The sequence below is a fragment of the Sphaerodactylus townsendi genome, linkage group LG02, assembly GCF_021028975.2.
Source record: "Sphaerodactylus townsendi isolate TG3544 linkage group LG02, MPM_Stown_v2.3, whole genome shotgun sequence".
NCBI lineage: Eukaryota > Metazoa > Chordata > Lepidosauria > Squamata > Sphaerodactylidae > Sphaerodactylus > Sphaerodactylus townsendi.
Window position 1 is genome coordinate 65,279,654 of NC_059426.1, and position 19,719 is coordinate 65,299,372.

A 19,719-nucleotide genomic window follows, 5' to 3' on the forward strand; every position below is an offset into this window, starting at 1 on the left:
AGCTACTCAGAAAGCCAATTTTGGCAGGAGAATCAGGATAAAATATCACCAAATATCTGATTGGTGTTTAATTGTTTACATTTTATTTTAGCTATTTTATCTCTTTTGTGTATTTGTGAAGGTTGTTTTGTTGTGTTAAGCAGTGGTTCTTACAGAAGCGTTTCGGTACTGACATGTCTGCAAAGAAGCCCCCCACATATCGTTGAAGATTTAGAGCAGTGTTGTAGAACATATGCACTGCTCTCAGGAGGCGCAGGCCAGTCCTGTTGGAGCTTGTCATTGCCGTGTAGAAACAAAAGCCCACCCTAAAACATAAGCTGCATTTCCCTGTGATTGCATGCTATGGGGAGGATTGGAAGTGATAAAAAAGCTGTCTTTTGGGAAGCCATCTGTAAATGAGAAATCCCTGACAAGGATCCCCAAACCTCCATGGAACACAGTCCAAAAACTACACCTTAGTAGATCAAAGGGTAGATAGAAATAAAAATAAGGAAGTCCTGTATTCTTGTGATGGCCCATGAAGCAGCATCAAGTTATTTACTGAATTCAAAATAACAATTGTACCATTCAACGGTATGAGCTAGAAATGCTGTGCTATGAACAGGCTCTGCAGGGAAAAGCCTGTGTAGATATCTACTAGCTGTATATGTAATGGGAGGAGGGGGGAATTATGCGAAGAGAACTCTGAAGAATGCAGTAGCCTGGTTTCTTTTAAAACTGCACAATCTGATCTTTGATTCTCTGATCATTAAAAATTTTGTGTGGATTGTCAGGGACAGAACAACTTATTGTATGAGCAGTAGTCAGATCTCTTTCTCCTATAATCCATGGGATTTGGCAGCCTTGTGGTGCGAACAAAACCACGAGGGTCTGGATGGAATTATCTGAAGACATCCAGTATTATCCCATTATTACTAGGGCCCAACCACTACAAGACTATCTTGAGCCCTCATTCCATTTAGCCTAATATTCTGAGAAACATTTCTCAGTGTTTTAGATAGAAGTCTACAGTTTCTGTCCATCAGACAAATTGGAATAGCCACCCTCCTGGAAAGATTCTCTTTATATCTGCACAAGGATATTAGCCTGGGAGAAATAGGTGCTACATTTCTCTACAACTATATTTTTGTTTCCAGTCATTTCTTAAATCTCATTAAACTTTTATGTTTTGAAAGTTCTAAAGATCATTCTTTCCTTTCTTCATGTGTGACTGAAGAACTGCAGATAAACAACTGCTACTTCTGTAAAGAGGAAAAATGCATCTTGCAAATGTATTTGATCCTGTAAAGAGCTCCTGTGTTCTTCTGATATGTTCTCACATCACGATGCACAAGCAAGCAGACAATTTGCACTGGTTCACCAGCAATGTTCAGTGATGCCCACTGGCTTGGTACAAATACAAAATCATGGTTTATTTTAACTAGTTTATGAAAACTAGGATGTGGCTTTAGGTTGACTTCAATCTTTCTCTTGCCACCCTTGTAGAGACCAAGCTGTTATCCCAGATTGTACTACTATGAGAAGAGCACTGTGGAATAAGCCAGAATTAAGTCAGCATGTTTCAGACCCTGGTTTGAAAACTAAATAACCTTAATTAATGGCCTAGGGATTTTTTTTACAAGGTACTTAATATATTTCTACCTTGACTGTTCACAATGTGCTCAAAACGACTTTCAATGAAATAAAACAATAAAATATCATTCATAAAAACTGTTGTCACCAACACAAAACAGTTATTACAGAATAAATTCAGAACATTGAGTCAAATTTTGACCAAACAGACATGTCTCAGCACCCACAACCAACCAACTTCTCTTTAGTCATATCTGAACCATGCTTCGGTTTATTGGTTTTCAACTAGCCCATTATCACATCCAAGCAGTCCATCCAGAACACAGTTCGTATAATTAAACTATCAATGCATGTAGTATCTGAATCAAGCCTCAGCCATGAAGTCTTGTCACAAACAGAAATACTTCCTTTTGGATATTTAGGACTACATTTAGGACTGTCATAATTCCGCAATCATGCTGTGCCAAAGGTTCATATTGTATGACCTCTGCCCTCGCAAGTGCTACATGGGAACACAATCCTTTGTGATTGCTTAAGCCTGGGATTTTGGTTTAGATTATGGAGAAGACAGAGAAGTAAATGGGAAATTACAGGATAAGGAGCCAAAGAGCTCCCTGGCACACCCAGGCTGTACTGAGGCATCTTTGGGGCGGTTGTCTTCCTAAACAGATTCCAGTGTAATGGAAGTCAATCATATAACTTACCGGGGTGTCTACATGCTTTGCAGGACTCTCCTCAGTAGATGGCTATTGGAAGAGAGAAGAGAGAGATAGACAATATGTGAATCCACAGTTCAAAGTTTGCTCCCCTTATTTTTCAGTATAAAACTTCATTTTCCCAGGAAATATTTCATACATCCCACTTTCTTCTCATCAACTGAAAAAAGAGGCTCAAAAGGTCTGGAATCCTTGAAAGTATGGAAAAAAGAGAAGAATTTTAATGGATAGAAACTTAATGTAAAGATCTGGGGTGCACAATTCAAACTACTGCAGCACTGCTCTTTTCCACGCAGATGGGCTAATTTGAGAAGCCCTGACTCACTGGTGAAAACCCCATGTTGAGGCTCCCAATGATACAACTGTTGTTTTTCCTGTAAACTGGAACACTGAAGTGGACAAGGACTGCAGTCCAGATGTTCCTTCTATTTAGCCCAGGGTTTCAGACACTAGAGAGGCTCATCTGAATGAATTCCCTCCAGACTTCGAAAACAGCAGTTAAGACCATCTTCTTCTGAAAGGCTTTTGGAGATGGCTAAATGAGCCATCCTCCCTCATTAACTGTAACCGTCTTCTTCTTCTTCTTCTTCTTCTTCTTCTTCTTCTTCTTCTTCTTCTTCTTCTTCTTCTTCTTCTTCTTCTTCTTCTTCTTCTTCTCCTCCTCCTTCTCCTCCTTCTCCTCTTCTATTTATTTTTTACTGTTGTAATTAGTAATAACTGACAGAGAAGGAAGGTTGGTAACAACTCTTTGCCAATTGAATGTGGCTGAGCTTCTTCTCTTCCTCTGTTTCAGGTATTTAGTCTGGGTATGACCAATCATGCAGGCTGAAGGAAATAGCCAAAGTGATCCTGGCCCCTGGCTATTATCCCATACTTCACACCTGTGGCCTTGAATGAGCAGGCCCAGTGAACCCAGCCCAGGTATCGATGTTGTGCTTCATATTGTTTTTCTTTGGCTACTGTATAATTTTCTCTTTTTCAATGTGCTACCCTGAGTCCCCATTGGAGAGAAAAAACAAATAGTTGGATATGTTGTAATTAAAAACATATACATTATACAGATATTTGTGAAATACCCAGAGATGGGTCAAAAGGCAGTCCACAGGGCTCCTAAATATGCGAGTATCAGTTCTTTTCTGAATGGCTTGGGTAGAAAAGCGCATCTAATGTGGTTCCCTGCACAGAACAATGTTAAATGTCCCAGACATAATGCAGTTAGCAACCTGCGCTCTCATCAGGCAGAAAAGCAAAGGAGCTCAACGCATTTTGCAAATCATCTGTAAATGCTGATCTTCCACTGCTGCAAAACAACAAATGCAGCAAGGTTCTGGTCCTACTAGAGGGAGAGGCTCCACTCCTAGCCAGTAATCAGCAAACACCATCCTTGCCTGAGGCTGACTGGATGCTTGCTGCAGACTACCATTTTGCTATAGGTTTTGAGTTGTTCTGCTAGGGTGCTGGTTGAAAGATTTTGCTGGATGTATTTTTTAAAAAATTAATCCTGTCATCCATTTGTTCTCACAACAGCCCCAAGAACTGTTTGGCATATGAAACTTGAAGATGCTGTTGTGTATTAACTTAGCATTTTTTGCAAGATGACAGACAGATAGCACACTTAGCCATGCATTAACTAGGAAGCCTTTCACTCAGCCTTCCCAAACTGCAATCTAGGGATGAGGAAGTAATAAAACTGGCCTACTTTAGAAAGCTATGGTAAGAACTACAAAACACTGATATTTTAGTAAGAGAATGAATAGAAAGAAAAGTCTGCATGGTGATTTAAGGAATGATTTTAGCATGGTTCCCTGAACAGTACTTTAGTCCATGTTTGCATAAAGGTACCAGACGGTTTGGCCATTTGGGTCAGGACAAGCCACACTATAACTATAGTATTTTTCTCACAAATTGCACATTTTACAGCTCTGTAATCGGGAATCTTTCACTCAAATTGGAATCAAATATTTATTTAGCACATTTTTATCCCCTGTTTCCTCCAAAGATCTCCCCATCCATTTTACCCTTGCAACACACTAGTGAGGTAGGATGAGAATCACTTGACTCAGTAAACCTCATGGCAGAATGAGGATTTGAACTTGTGTCCCACAGATCCCAGTCCAACACATTAATTACTACACCACATTGGTTTTCTAGGTAAAAGGAAGGCAAAGAGATGTGACCTGAGGAGTTGGGCAACACCACAGAGGGAAGTATCTGTCTCTGATGAAAAGATGGTAATTGCTAATGGTAGTACAATTGTTATGGAGGTGGGTTCTTGAATGTCTAATGCCTTAAGAAAAGAAATGGGCTTTGCCCAGCATAAGAACTATTCACTAGACAGGATAAATAATAAATACCCACTGGCGATTACAACCTGTCTGAGAAACACCCCTCCCCCTCCAAGAATGCTACATTTTGGCTACACAGTGGTACAACTGTGGGCAACTTCTGCCTCCAAAGAAGGTTGGCAAAGCTTCCTTGACAAACCCACAATAACGGTCCCAAGTAGAGTAGTACATGTGCCTTCATAGATAAATCTCCATGGTTAGACTGGGAAGCCCTCTTGGGGACACTGTCTGCTGTGTTTACCATCCAAATATGCTTGTGCATGCCCAGAGATTAATCTGGGTACTGAGATAATAAGAACCAGACTGCTTGTGAAAACAGACGTATGCAGCAGCTGGCAGAGAGGAGCATGAAAACAGAGTCTAAATGCCTTGTTGTGACCAGGGAAAAACAACAGGATTTGAAAAGGCATGGGGTGTATATGTGGCTTGGCAGAATTCAAAGCAAGAACATCCATGAGACCAGCTCCAAATGCTAACCTGGCTGGTTGCCTTTGCAGAACGGTGCATCACTGAGTAGCCCATGAAGATGCCAGCAAGTGAGTTAACTTTTGGCAAAGGATCACAGGGGCATTTGAAGGGCTCCAACCCTTGGTATGCCAGCCAAAGAACAGAGGCATACATGCTTAAAGGTTGCCAGATCAGAATTTTAAAAACATAATGGGTTTTGTCTGTTCCATGGAATTTTCCAACTCTGAAATAACATTCCTTACGCCTACCCAAATAAGCCTAAGATGGAACAACAAGAAGGTTCACCTGAAATTCAATTCAGTTCTTAAAGATCCTTGAACACAAAAACAGTAGCTTCACTAACTCCAAATACAATGTACAGAGTCCCCAATGTACAGAGTCCCCAATCACACCACAAAGGATTGATGGTCATCAAACAATTTAAAAAAAAACAGCTGATGGACATGAGGATAATTTGGCATGCTGTTTCTTGAGTCTTTTTTTTAATCTCTAGCTGTCTACACTGGAATGCATTACATTCTGTGTGCAATGTTCCAGGATACAGGTCAGTAGCATTTTAGGATGATGAAATAACTGAGTGACTTGATCATGCTAAGGAAAGAGTAGGCCTCTAATGAGACCCCAGTGGGCTATTAAAACATGGAACAGACCGTAACAATGACCCCTACCTCTCAGAATTTCAAGCAACCAAATAGTACAGATACAAAACGGAATGTGGCTCAGTGGTAGAGCATCTCCTTCACATGCAGAAGGCCCCAGTTTCAATCCCTGTTATTTCCAGCTAAACGTATCAGGTAGAAGACTACCTGAAAGACATTTACCCAGGACCCTGGAGAGCTACTGCCAGTCAAAGCAGAAAATGTTGATAGACTAATGGTATGACGAAGCATATGGCAGCTTCGTACATTCAGTTTTATGCATCTGATTTCTGCTCCTGAAACTATGAGGTCTTACTTAGGTAGGATGGCAGGTGGGCATGAAGGATAGGAGTAGAAGTGAGTGTGTCTTGCCTTAGTTGTCACCCTGTTTAATTCTACAAAACTTGACCCACATAAGAAATGATAGAACGAGTAATCTCCCACCACCTGTCACCAGCATTAGCTAATCAAAACTAATAAACATGGCCATTCAATTTAATTGCGGAAGTTTAACTGTCATTAACAGGTTCGTGGAAAATAAACATACTTATGGATACTAGTCATTAAAACAAAACAGAACCACTATGCTCAGAATGAGAGTAATTGGATCACCAATTAAAATGGGCAAAAAAGGGGGGTGCCTTGATTGTGAATTTCCAGAAGCATCTGGCTGGCCCACAAAGGCTGACTCCAGTTTTGGCCAGTCTTTGTATCAAACCAGAGGTGGGATCCAACCAGTTCTCACCACTTCTCTAGAAGTGGTTACTAATTTTTTTCCGAGTGCCGAGAAGGTGTTACTAAAGCAACCTCCCTGCCCAATAGGGACTGGAGGTGCGTGTGTGTGGCGGCGCCACTGTTTGAATCCCACCACCATTGGAACCTGTTATTAAAATTTTTGGATCCCACCACTGTATCAAACCCAAATTTGCATTTGCTTCTGACTCTCCTTGTAGAGTGGGCAGGCAAAATGGGGTCTTGTTTCTGATGACACTGCTACTTGTGTCTCTACAGAAGCGCCCTGAAGAAACATTTAAGTGCATTCAACCTTTGTTGACTAAATATGTCAGTATCCTCATCCAATCCATATGATAGGAGGATGTTTGCCAGCACAGAGTGCACATTCTTAATGACTATTCATTAGTCATTCATTCATAATGACATTAGTCATTCATTCATAATGACAAGCTATAGGGATGAAAGGCAAGGATTTACAGAAACAACTTCATATTGAGTCCTTCAGGATGAATCCTACCAAACAAAAAGCAGAGGCCGTTTCCGCATGGGCCAAAAACGGCGGCCTGGGGGCGGTAAAAACGCCGCCCCCAGGCCGCCGTTCGCACAGGCGGCGCTGCTGAAACGCAGCAGCGCCGACCTGGTTGCCCTTCCCCTCCCTCAGGGCGGCATCAGGCCGCCCTAAAAAACAACCCTTTAAAGGGTTGTTTTTGAGGGAACAGCGTCTTTCCCGGCATGCTGCGCGTAACAGCACCGCCGAACACGCTGTTTCTTCCTTTTCCCACTCACCCATGTGCCGTCGTCGGCCTGCTGGCCTCCGAAGCCCCTCCCTCACTGTCGTCCGACCCCTGGAGGTCGGAGGGCAGCGTGGGCGGGGCTTCGGAGGCCAGCAGGCCGATGATGGGGACAAGGTGAGTGGGAAAGGGAAGGGGGCAGAGGTGGCTCCATGTGGAGCCGCCTGTCGTCCGCCGGCCTCTCCTGAGGCCACCCGCACACTTGCGTGCGAACGGCCTCCGCCCCCATGCCAGCAGAATTCTTGCCGGCGTGGGGGCGCCTGGGGGGCCGTGCGGAAACGGCCAGAGTATTTTGGAAACTCTGTGGAGGGAACAACAGCAAAGAAACAACAGTTCTCTGTCACCATAATATTCATGATGCTCTTTAAGGTTAATAAAAGAGCATCCATTGATGCTCTTTAAGGTTAATAAAAGGTCTATTACATTCTGAATGTTGGGATCAAATAACAGAATTCTTGGTGGTTCACTTTGACTAGTTGTAGACACATGGCTTGCATCTGATCCCACTTTGACAGTAACATCAGCAACAGTAATCAGGAATATTCCTGGGCTACCCATATATCATTACTTGCAAGTTATACCTTGTCAGATCTCACAAACTAAGCAGTAAGCCACATCTGAATATCTCTTGCCTGGAAAACCCTGCTGGCTCATTATAAGTGAGATGCAACCAGATGGCAAAAAAAAATTAATCCACATGTCAGGTTTATATGGACACCTCTCAATTATTTCAACCTGAGAGTGTGAATGAATTAACTGGAGATTACCATCTGTCATCAGGACTAATGCCCCTTGGTGTTTATAAAGATCTTTAAGGGAAGGGGCTGGTAAAGTGGCTGGATTCAATACAAGATGGTATAATGCCATGTATACTTTAAAAGGCCTATCGTTAAGACTATTATTAGACAAATCATCATTAAATATCATAGATCTGAAAAGAAAACACCCTGTAGACTCTCTTTGGGGAAGGGGAAGGATTCAGATCCAGGAAGGCAGCAGAAATGTTACCAGTGTCTGGATTCAGTGCTAGTTTGGAATTCATCATCACCTTCTGGCAAAGATCTGTAGACCATGTTCATACTTTTGACGGGTATTAATTTGTTGCAGTCAAAACAGCAGACAATCTGATGAGATGGACTCCCGACGTGAATGTGAATATCCTGACAGTTGGCTTTTAAGATGCTGCAAGACTCTGTTGTTTAATAGGACCTTTATTTATTTTACAGCATTTATAGCCTGCCTTTCTCAAAAAGGCTCAAGGTGGATCACAATAGGTTTATTGGCCCCACTTTTGGTCATCGCAATAAGGTTTGAAAGCTTTTCCTTAAAAGTAAGAGGCCTAAAAGAGTTTTCCACTTCCAAATGTCATGCAGAAGTTCTTCAATTGGTACTGTGTTCTGTGACAGATTCCATTCCAGGAGACTGCATGAGACAACATATAGAGAGATTTCTACTTTTCTTGTTTGTTCTTCCTAACCAACTCCCTAACAGCCAGCAGCTACCAAAATGTACAGCTCACCATAACCACAATTTTTAGTTGTTATCAAAGAATGGAAAGTCTCTGCCACTAGCGGATATACCTGAGCACCAGGAGTTTTAATCTCTCTAATAATCCAACTACAGAATGATACATTCTGAGTAAAATAGTTTGGCCATCAGATTTTTTTTAATGACAGTGGAACAAACGGTTTCCCTGTGAGCAAACAAACTCCTCATACAGCTGCTAAAACATAGCCCCAGAGCAGATCCTCCCCTCACCCTGAGCCAAGGAGATGATTTCCAAACTGAACTCTGACTTAGTCAGACTTGGCAGAGCCAACCGGGTCCCACAGTATGGTTGGACCAGCATGTGGGTGGTTTCAATATGCAGCAGCTACAAACTAATTTGGAGTTTTAGCTAAGCCAACCCCACCCTTCCAGACTTGGGAGGGATGGAATCTGACAGAAGCAGGCCCTTGAAGGCTGGACATTTCTTACATAAAAACAGAACATTTTTTTAAAAAGCAGCACTGAGTTGAGCTAACAATAACCAAGATAATGCTGGCAAGAACTCTGCATGCAATGGGAAAGCAGCAAAGCAAGGTCTTATTTGGTGCAAGAACTGTGACATGCACAGAAAGACTATTCCAATGATTTAAATACAATGGACACTCTGTAGCCAAAGATCCAACCAGACAAGACACTGCAAGTTCTGTGCACAGAGCTCCCGCTGTTTATTTTCTGTTAAATGGGTGGCCTGCAGGACCCCAACATGGATCACAGCCACAGCACGGTGGGAACCAAGTTTAACCTCTCCTGTGCCATTTCCCTGACCTAATGCAGCCCAATGAGGCATTGTAGCAGGCTACCTATAGCAATTAGGAGGAAATTAGACCTCACCCGTGGGCAAGAAAAGACAAAGGAGAGCAAGATGCAAGTTTCAGAGTTTATTTAACTCTTCTAGATCCCTACATGTTTTGCAATTTCTTTCTTGAGAAGATCTTCTGTAGAAATGTCTCAACAACCACACACCTGGTGAGGCATGCCTTGTCCCTATGCCTAGAGGCAAGGTTTACATGGATGGAGCAGGGGCTGGAAGGTGTGACTAAGGTAGCCTCAAGCACCAGGGCAGCTTTGGCAATCTGTCCCATGGAAGCTCAGAAGGGATGGTGACCTCAGACAGGTGGGCTAAGACAGGGTGTGGTTATAGACAGCATAAGCCAACTAAGAAGCAGGGATGAGGAGGGTGAAGCTTAGCACAAGTATTAGGTGTAGAGCTGGGGTATAAATAGGGAGAAAAAAGAAAAGGCTGGAGGGAGGGAGTACACGAGCAGAAGCTGAAAGGGAAAACCAGGCCAGCTAGGAGGAGAAAGGGGAAGAAGGAGCACAAAAGAAGCAGTAGATTTGGCTCAGGGAGGTTCCCAGGTAAGTAGGCAAGTTACAGTGTTGTGGTCTTCTCCTTTGTAAAGCACCCGGTCCCAACCCTGGGAGGGGACCAGCAGATGGTACATGGGCATCGAGAAGGGGCAACTACTCAGCTGCCAGCTCCCCCCACAGCTCAGTTTTGCAGGCCCTGAGGAACTCACCAAGGTCCCGCAGGGCCCTAACTGTTGGAGGAAGAGTGTTCCACCAGGTTGGGGTCAGGGTCGTAAAAATCCTGGCCCGGGGAGAAGCCAGCTGCATCATAGAGGGGCGGGGAACCACCAGTAAGTTTTCCTCAGCCGAATGGAGAGGCCGAGTCAGGTCATATGGGGTGAGGCGGACTCAGAGGTATGAGGACCCCAGGCCATAAAGAGTCTTAAAGGTCAATACCAACACCTTGAAGATGATCCGAAACTCCACTGGGAGCCAGTGCAAACAGCACAGCACAGGGGTGACATGGTCCCTAACTGAACCACCCGTAAGAAGACAGGCCGCCGCATTCTGGACCAATTTCAATTTCCGGATCAGCTGCAAGGGAAGGCCCATAACATGGCAAGTTTAATGGGACAGTGAAAACTCTGTCCTCAAAAGGTTCGGCATCTCTCTTCTCACAGCACCTCAGAATTTATGACAATAAAAAGACTATATAGAAGACAAATAACAGTTTCTTTGCATCTTTTCTTTCTGGTACTCTGGATTTGATGGTACCACAGCCTGCAGCTGATTCTCAGACATTGAGGAGATCTGCAGCCTATTTGGTTCTCAGGGATGCCACAGAGCTGGATCCCCCACCCTCCCAGAGTTAAGAAGGAGGATGCTGCAGATCCCATTTCTAACCCTCAGCTCTACAGTTAAAGAATATGTGAGAGCAGAGCTAGAAATACTCCTGCTGAACATGTGGAGAACTTTTACCACTCAAAATAAACTATACAAGGAGATCATTGGTCTAACTCAATATATGTGTTCACCTGTACTCAGTATCTACACCTGCTGATCTGTTTTTAAGACTTGTTTCAATTGTTGTTTGATGTGTTGAAAGCTGTGGAACTGTACATCAAGAGAAAATGTAAACAGAACAACAGACAAAAGTTGTACCTCTTTTCATCAAGATTTGCTATATCACTGGAAAGTCATGTAAGCTTTATAAAAGCTTACACTCTGTACATGTTTGTGTATCAACAGTTGGGCTCTTTTCAAAACAAAGAAAGCCAAACATGACTTGCAAGAGATCTGCTACAAATCCATTTTAATTCATATTTACTCTTGCACAGGACTATGACATTTGTCTAAGACCCTGGGCAGCCACTGCCAATCAGAGTAGACAATACTGAATTTGATAGGATAATGGCCTGACTCAGTAACATTACAAAGCCATGTTATTCATACTTAAAGCAAGCAGTATGACATGGTGTGACATTTTCTTATCTAGAATCACAAGAAGTATAGATATTAAGGCATTCTTGTAAGCCACATAAGCCTATTTTGTGAGATGGCTCCCTCTTTATTTATTTATACCGTGTTTCCCCTAAAATAAGACATCCCCTGAAAATAAGATGTAGTAGAGGTTTTGCTGAAGTGCTAAATATAAAGCATCCCCCAAAAGTAAGACGTAGCAAAGTTTTTGTTTGGAAGCATGCCTGTCGAACAGAACACCAGAGGATGCAGCTGTGGAGCGGAAAAATAAGACATCCCCTGAAAATAAGACATAGTGCATCTTTGGGAGCAAAAATTAATATAAGACATTGTCTTTTTTCGGGGAAACACGGTAGATTGCCTTCCAATTTAAAAATGTCACCAAGGCAGTTTATAGCAGAATAAAACAAAATGTATTTACAAACAGTAAAATACAAAATAAAATCTTGTTAAAATACAGTAAAACGCATACAATAAATAAAAATAAATTCTGCAATAGGGCCATTCCCTGTCCTGTGATTTATTTATTTATTATTTTATTATTTATTTCATTTTTAAACCGCCCTCCCCCGAAGGGCTCAGGGCGGTGTACATCAACATAATAATACAAATATAAAACAATCTATAACAACTTTAAATTAATAGAATTTAAACAGTTTAAAATTTACAATTTACAGATGGCGACTTATCCCAACCCCATTCCCGCCCACGGGAGACCAAGATGGTATGGGGGTCAGATGGTCATCCCGGCTGGCCAAAAGCCTGGTGGAACAGGTCCGTTCGCTTTACAGGCCCTCTGGCGGAAAGTCCTTGAAGCTGTCCCGCAGAGGCCCTGGTCTCCTTAGGGGAGCCTGTTCCACCAGGTCAGGCCAGGGCAGTAAAAGCCCTGGCCCTTCTGTTGGAGGCCAGCCGGATCTTTTTTTGGGCCAGGGATTTCCAGCAACCGCCTTCCTCCTCAGAGCCGGAGGGCCCTAGTAGGGCAGTACGGGGAGATGCGATCCCTCAGATATGTAGGCCCAATGCCGCTAATGGCCTTAAAGCTGTCAAGACCAGCACTTTGAAGATGGGTTCTGAACTCGATGGGCAGCCAGTGTAGATGGTATAGGACCTGAGTAATCCAGGTCCCAACTAGCTGTTCCTGTAAGTAGTCTGGCATGCCGCATGTTGAATCGAAAGTTTCAATTTCCAGATCACCGACAGAGGCAGGCTGAAGCCGAGAGCTGCCATACAAGGCACAATCCAGCCTAGAGGTGACCGCTGCATTGGATCACTGTGGCCAGGCTCAGAACGGGACAGATACGGGGCTAATTGTCTCGCCTTCTGTCGCAGATGGTAAAAGTTTATTCGGCAGTTTGAGTGACCTGGCCTCCATTGATAATGTCGGGTCCAAAGCCACGCCCAAGCTCTTAACAGTCGAGGGTTAGATGTAAGACTCCTCGCCGCTTAGCTTAACGCGCAAGCAAAGTCCACCGGTCTCTCTCCTCGTCCCAACCCCAGGACCTTCGTTTTTGCAGGGTTTAGCTTCCACCGACTTCCTCTCAACCAACCAGGTACGGCTTCTAAACCGCACTGGAGGGCTCCAGGGACCGCAGACGGGCTGCACTCCATCGTGAACACGAGCTGGGTGTCATCGGCGCACTGATAGCACCGCAGCCCGGCAAACTCCTGACTAAACTTGCCAGGGGGCGATGTAGATATTAAAAGCATCGGGAGAGGATCGCCTCTCGCGCAATCTCTTCTTCACATTCAATGGGGTAGCTTCTGGAGTTCTCACCTCGATGTCACCTGCAGTCCCCGGTCTCGGAGAAATGAGGCCAGCTAATCCAAGTGCTGGGACCCACAGACCCCGAGTATCAGCGAGGCGGTGGACCAAAAGGTCGCGGATCTACCACGCCTAATGCTGCAGTGAGATCCAACAACACTCAGCAGCGCCGTAACCTACCTCTGTCCAAGTGAAGCCGGAGTTCGCCCATTAATCGGCAACCACAGCACCGCTCTCGTCCCATGGCCAGCACGGAAACCGGACTGGAAGGGGATCCAACACGTGTGCTTCCATCCAGAAATCGCTGGAGTTGTCTCCGCCTATCGGGCCGCCTTCAATTACCTTGCCTCCAGGAAATGGTAGATTGTGGAAACTGGGCAGTAATTGGCCGGATCCTTGGGATCTAACAGCGGTCTTTTTAGGAGCGGGCGGACCACTGCCTCTTTAAGCCACCCCGCGAAAGCTCCTTGCTCAAGAGAGCTGTTGATAATATCCAACAGGTGGCTTCCGGCACTTCCTCGCTGGCTTTCACCAGCCAGGAAGGGCACGGTCAAAAGAACATGTGGTAGACCGCACAGCTGCCAGTGCGTTCTTGTCAACATCTGATGGTAATAAGTCGGTCGGCGGTAACCAGACGAGGGACCCAAAGACGGCCAAGGGGCCTCTAGTTCACTTATTGTATCAACTGTCGCGGGTAGGTTTTGGGCTAAGAGCCAACACTTTGTCCGCGAAGCGAAGCTCTCAAGAATGTCTCTACAGCTTACAGCCAATTTCTCTAATTCTAGGACCCATAGCTGAGGTCAGTCAATGACCGGATCACCTCTAAACAATTGTGCTGGACGCTGAAGCCAGCTTCTGCTAAAGAGGAAGCAAAAAAATACCCTCCTTTGCAGCCTTCTACCGCACCCTCGTAGGATCTCATAAACGCCCGATAAGAGTGCGTCTTGTCTCCGGCACAAGGGTCCGCCACCACACACGCTCCAGCCGCTCCTGTGTTCCTAAGCTTCATCCGCCCGCGAGCTCCTCAGTATACCAAGGAGCCAGTCTGGTGCGCTGGAGCCGAGAGGGGCGCTGTTGCGCGACAGCCTCAATGGCTTTCATAGAGAGCCAGTTTTCCCAGCCCTCTACCAGCTCATCAAGGTGCCAGCCGGTGGTGGGGTCTCCCCGCAGAGCTTCCTGGAACCTCTCTGGGTCCAGTAGGTCTCCGCTGGAGGGCTAAAATATGCCCGCCGCTTCTAGACAGGGGGCATGGCAGCATCTATCCGGGCCTTAAGGACGTCGTGGTCAGACCACGGCACTCTCTATCAATAGAGGATAAGCCCACATGCACACCTCAGCCACAAAGATCAGGGTCTAGAGTGTGGCCTTTGCTGATGTGTGGGACCAGCGGGTGTTTACTAAGGAGAGACCTGAAGCGCCGCCATGAGTTGATTAACTCAGATCAGCGGTTATCAAAGAGGAGGTTGAATCAACATGTGGACGTTAAAGTCACCCAGCACCAAAAGCTGCGCAGGGTACCGCAACGCTCCCATTCAGACGACGCATCTTCCAAAAGCCGCGACAGGCTTTCTGCCGTATGCGCGCTACAGCGAATCGGGTACACCAAAGCAGAATCTGCCAGTCTCTCCCGAGAGTCCCAACAAAGGCCCAAACACTCCAATCCTTATGATCAGTGGGACGGGGACGTCCGAAAGGTGATCAATCCCCGGATGAGCATCGCCATTAATTCACCACCCCGCCCTAGGGGTCCGGTAAGGCTGCTGAACAAACGAAATCCCTTTGGGGTGAGATCATTGAGGGCTACCGTTTCCCCCTCCCTCACCCAGGTCTCTGGTAATGCAATAATCCCATGGGTCTCACGGTCTGATGGTAGATATAGTCTCGAAGCGACTGAAGATTTGTTGTTTATTGACCTCGCTCAATAACAGCAACCTCGAGCAGAGTCACAATCCCCACCACACTACCTACATCTCTTTGGGATAGGCCAGGAGGGTCAGACAAGGAGCGAAAGCATAACCGGTGATCTCTCCCTCGATGTCTCCTCATATGGCCTAGGCCTACCGCTATTTCTCCCCTGCCCTAGTATCACTGGAATCCCCAGCCCCCCTTCTTGTCTCACCGTGGACATGGACAAAAAACCCATCCTAATCCACAATTTACCCACTAACTGGCACTAGTACTTAACCACTCCTTAGCCTAACAACTAACTCTAAAATTAATTTCCTTAACAGTTTACCATCCTATTGTTAAGCTAACCAATTTGCCTAGTGCCTAACCTTAACATTAACAGGGGAGCTCAAGGAAGAGACTAATTACTAACTAAACATCTATTACATCTTCTACTACTACTAGCTAATTTAATCTCTTCCTTATGATCTACAAATCAAGGCCCTATGACAAAGCAAGAACTTCAAACCAATTCAGAAGGCCTTTGGGGAAGAAGCTGTGCTGAACTCATGATGAAGGGTGTTTCAAACTTTTTAGGGTTTGGAATGACAAAATGAAGGCAAAGAAGCAATTGCTGCCAAGGGAAACAAATTATTTCATGTTTCTGCAGCCCCTACACATTTTTGTGTAGCTTTATCTAGGGGGACCTTTCAAATTTTTTAAAAGTAAGCATTTGCTTTAAATGCATGCCTGGGGATGTACTAAAAAGAATCTGAAAGATTCCCCCTGGCAAAGCCATGTGGAATAAGTATAGCAGTGGTGCAGCCCCCTTCTTTTCTTCATTGGTATGAGGAAGATGGAAGACAAATGAGCACCTGGAACCCACTTGCAGGATATGGGCAGCAGACTGGACATCTGAGTAGCAGAATTCTTTATCTGACTGATCAACTGCTGATTTGGATTTAAGGAAATAGGATTTATGTCATATTGATTTTACTATTGTGTGTCTCTATGTTGGCAAATAAACAGACTATATAAGATGATAACTGTTTTTCTTTAAAAAAAAATAACCTGGCCCAGCAAAGGCCACCCCAAAGGATCCATCTCTTGGAGATGCTGTAAAGGTTGTTCCAAAGCAACACCTACCAGAATTGCACATAAAGCATCTCACTGTCAGTTTGCCCACTGCATCATTACTAGGAACCGAATGTCCAGCTGCTGCAGTTGTTTGGGTTGGAAAATACCTGATGATTTGGGGGTCCAGCCTGGAGTGGGCAGAGTTAGAAAGGGGGGCGGGAATCAGCAGAGATGAGATGCATAGAACCATCCCTGGGAGCTGCTGTTTTCTCAAGGAAACTGACCTCTGTAGCCTGGAGACAAGTTGCCATCCCAGAAGAAATCCAAGCCCCCCCCCCCCCATTGGAGGTTGGCAGTCCTATCAACTGCCCATCTGTATGCAAATGCCCTTGGTGGTTAAGATGGCAACAAAGATGGCAACAAAGAGGAAGCAGGGAACTTACCAATTCATTATTGCCTGAAGGCGTGCAAGGCGTGGCAGCCTAAAGGGTTAAAGAAAAAAAAGACCCAACATTAGAATCTTTCTGTGCAATCAAAATGCAGAAAAACAGTGTAAACACCCTCTATGTAAAATAACTACTCCCTCACAACTTTGTCCCATAAATATAGATCAGCTCCATCTGCAGTAGGAAATTGTTCCCTCCCTAGAACTCTTGACTAGCAGCTTGGGGAAAGATCCAAAATTCCAAAGAGAATGAAGAGCCTACTGCAAAAGTCTGACATTCAGGACAGACCAAGGGCATAACCAACTGCAGGGGCGTGGTATTTTGAAGCAAAAAAACGATGAATAGATGCCCAATCTTTGGATTTCAGATTGGACTTGTTCATTTGGCACCACAGAATGAGCACTTTAGCAATAAAGCAACCAATCTGTCCTAAAACATTTTCTATCCTTGCCCAATGACCAGGTGATGAACAAGGGATATATTTAATGGCTTTTGTAGATGCTTTCTTTAAAGCACTGGCTATTTTCTAATTTAGTTCCATTGTTTCTTCACCCCAAAGGTGTCAGCAAATATCTTAAACCCAGGCAGTATAATTGGGAATATCAGCTGTCAATATTGTTTTTCAGCTTTGTGCAAGGTCGCTGGGGCAGTAGGAATAAAGTTTACAACTCAAAGCAGCTGAACATTATAGCAAGCAACTGAGACCAGGGGGTGTTCTACAATCAACTCACACCATCTCAGCAGGAAGCAAACTCAATTGGGTGGAAGGATACATTTTACTGCCAATTGAGACTTTTGTTCAAAGGTCTGACAGCCAAAATCTGCAATGGAAATATTATTTTTGCTAGGTTTTGACCAGCTAGCTTGCCAATCAAGGGTCTACATGTATTGCTCAAGAACATTGGGGGACGCAATTAAGAACCAAATGTAGAAACTTTTGTTTCATATCATTTGTCAAGAATGTTGTAGTGCAATACAGATGTTGCCAGATTAATGTTTTACAAGAAACATACATACATACCTACAGTCTATGTTGTGGGTGGGGCAGAGGTGTAACAAGGAAAACTGTAGCCCTGGGCAAAACCTGAGTTGGGTGCCCCCCCCCCCCATGGGCGGCCACTCCACCACGGCCAAATGTTTTTTGAACCAGGACATTGGTGCCTGAAGGGGGTGCATTTTTAGACATATCAGGACCTAAATTTCACCATATTATCAGGAGACTGTCCTTATGCTACCCCCAGGTTTGGTGAGGTTTGGTTCAAGGAGTCCAAAGTTATGGACTCCCAAAGGGGGTGCCCCATCCCCCATTGTTTCCAATGGGAGCTAATAGGAGATGGGGGCTACAATTTTGAGGGTCCATAACTTTGGCCCCCCTGAACCCAAACTGCACCAAACCTGGGGGATATCATCAGGGCAGTCTCCTGATGAGACCATGAAAGTTTTGAGACTGTGCCTTCAGAAATGTGTCCTCCCAGCCTGCAACCCCCATTGACAGCAATACAGAAAACTCAATGCAGAACAAAGATTCTTGGGAAAATTTCTGGGATGTTCCTGCAGAGGATGCATTTTTGGATGTATCGGCACCAAAATTTCAGGGTATCATCTGGAAACTATCCTGATGGGATCCCCCAAGTTTGGTGCAGTTTGGTTTAGGGGGTCCAAAGTTATGGACCCTCAAAGGGTGTGCCCCATCCCCCATTCTTTGCTAAGGAGATGGGGGCTACCCTTTTGAGGTACAGAAGAGCAGAGGAGAAAAAGTAAACCATCACCACATGGCAGCTAGCCAGGAAAAAATTGAACAAACCATAATAACAATCACCCTTTCCCTCAGACCTGTTATTAGTTATGGTAGGGAAAAAGACAAATACCTGTATTGCCCCTGTCTTCTTCTGCTACTAGTAACAGCTACAAGGGCTAATTTCTATCAGGGAAATGCCATGAGGTTCAATATGGATGGTCCAAATGTAGACCTGCTCTGGCTTTTTAATGTTCAAGAAACATTCACATCATTATCATAATTGTTTGAGTGTACAAAGTGGCCAACAATTCTTGTTATATTTGTCCTTGCAAGAATCCTGCAAGGTAGACTAGAGCTGATGACCTGCCCAAGGCCACAGTGAGCTTTCTAAGCCAGGCAAACAGAGATGCCTCCCACACTTGATCCTTATCCTTTGACCCCCTGCCTCCACGTATGAAAAATTCATCAGTAACCCATCAAGCAGTTCTAAAACTCATCAAAAATCAAGGGAGTTGGCCCCAACTTCATATATATTTAATTCAACCCCCATGTTACTGAATATCTGTAGAAGAACAAAAAGAAACAAGAAAAGAGTTTTTCCACTGATGCCGAGTAAACAACAGGGGCGGCCAAGCTCTTTTCCAAAGGTAATTACATGAGATTTTTCTGCTTGGGAGGTGCTTTGTTAAAATGAACTAGTTCTGGATCTTTCTTTTTTCCTCGTAGTAGGGAGATGGCTCTCCACCCCAACAGAGCAGAGATTCTTAACTGGGATGAAGCAACCCACTAGGGGACAACCTACAAACATGGACGGCATTCAGAATGTAGTGGCAAATGGGGGGGGGGGGGGTTGGGAAATTTAAGGAGCTCCTTCTCCCTACTTTCAATGGGTTCTCACAGCCAACAGAGGACTGCTGCCTACACTGCTTACCCCATCCTGAGGAAAAAATCCCAGATTTTAAATTTCTCTCCCAAGTCCTTAAAAAAGTTGCAGATGCAGAGATCACAGAAGAGCCCTCTCCCTGCTCGGCCAAAACCAACAAAAAACTAATTTCCCTAAGAGCATAGGAAAAGTCCTGCTGGAGCAGATCAGTACTACACCTAGTAGAGCAACCTGTTTCAAATAAAGAGAGGCTGAGATTTACCTTGGCCACCGTTGCTGCCCGGGGGTGGACAGGGAGAGGGGCAGGCTCAGCGCTGGCAATCAGCCCAGCATGAGGCTGGGCCACC

At 44.7% G+C, this 19,719-nt stretch overlaps 1 protein-coding gene across 13 annotated transcripts in view; it reads right to left on the minus strand.

Moving 5' to 3' along the window:
* TNS1 (tensin 1) overlaps positions 1-19,719 on the minus strand; it is a 389,915-nt gene that overhangs the window by 148,317 nt on the left and 221,879 nt on the right. For all 13 annotated transcript variants that reach the window (XM_048486278.1, XM_048486276.1, XM_048486275.1 and 10 more), the window contains 2 exons: positions 16,749-16,787; positions 2,277-2,318 (listed from right to left, as the gene is read on the minus strand). In XM_048486278.1, coding sequence (XP_048342235.1) covers positions 2,277-2,318; positions 16,749-16,787 — 81 coding nt within the window. The remainder of the gene's footprint in view (positions 1-2,276; positions 2,319-16,748; positions 16,788-19,719) is intronic.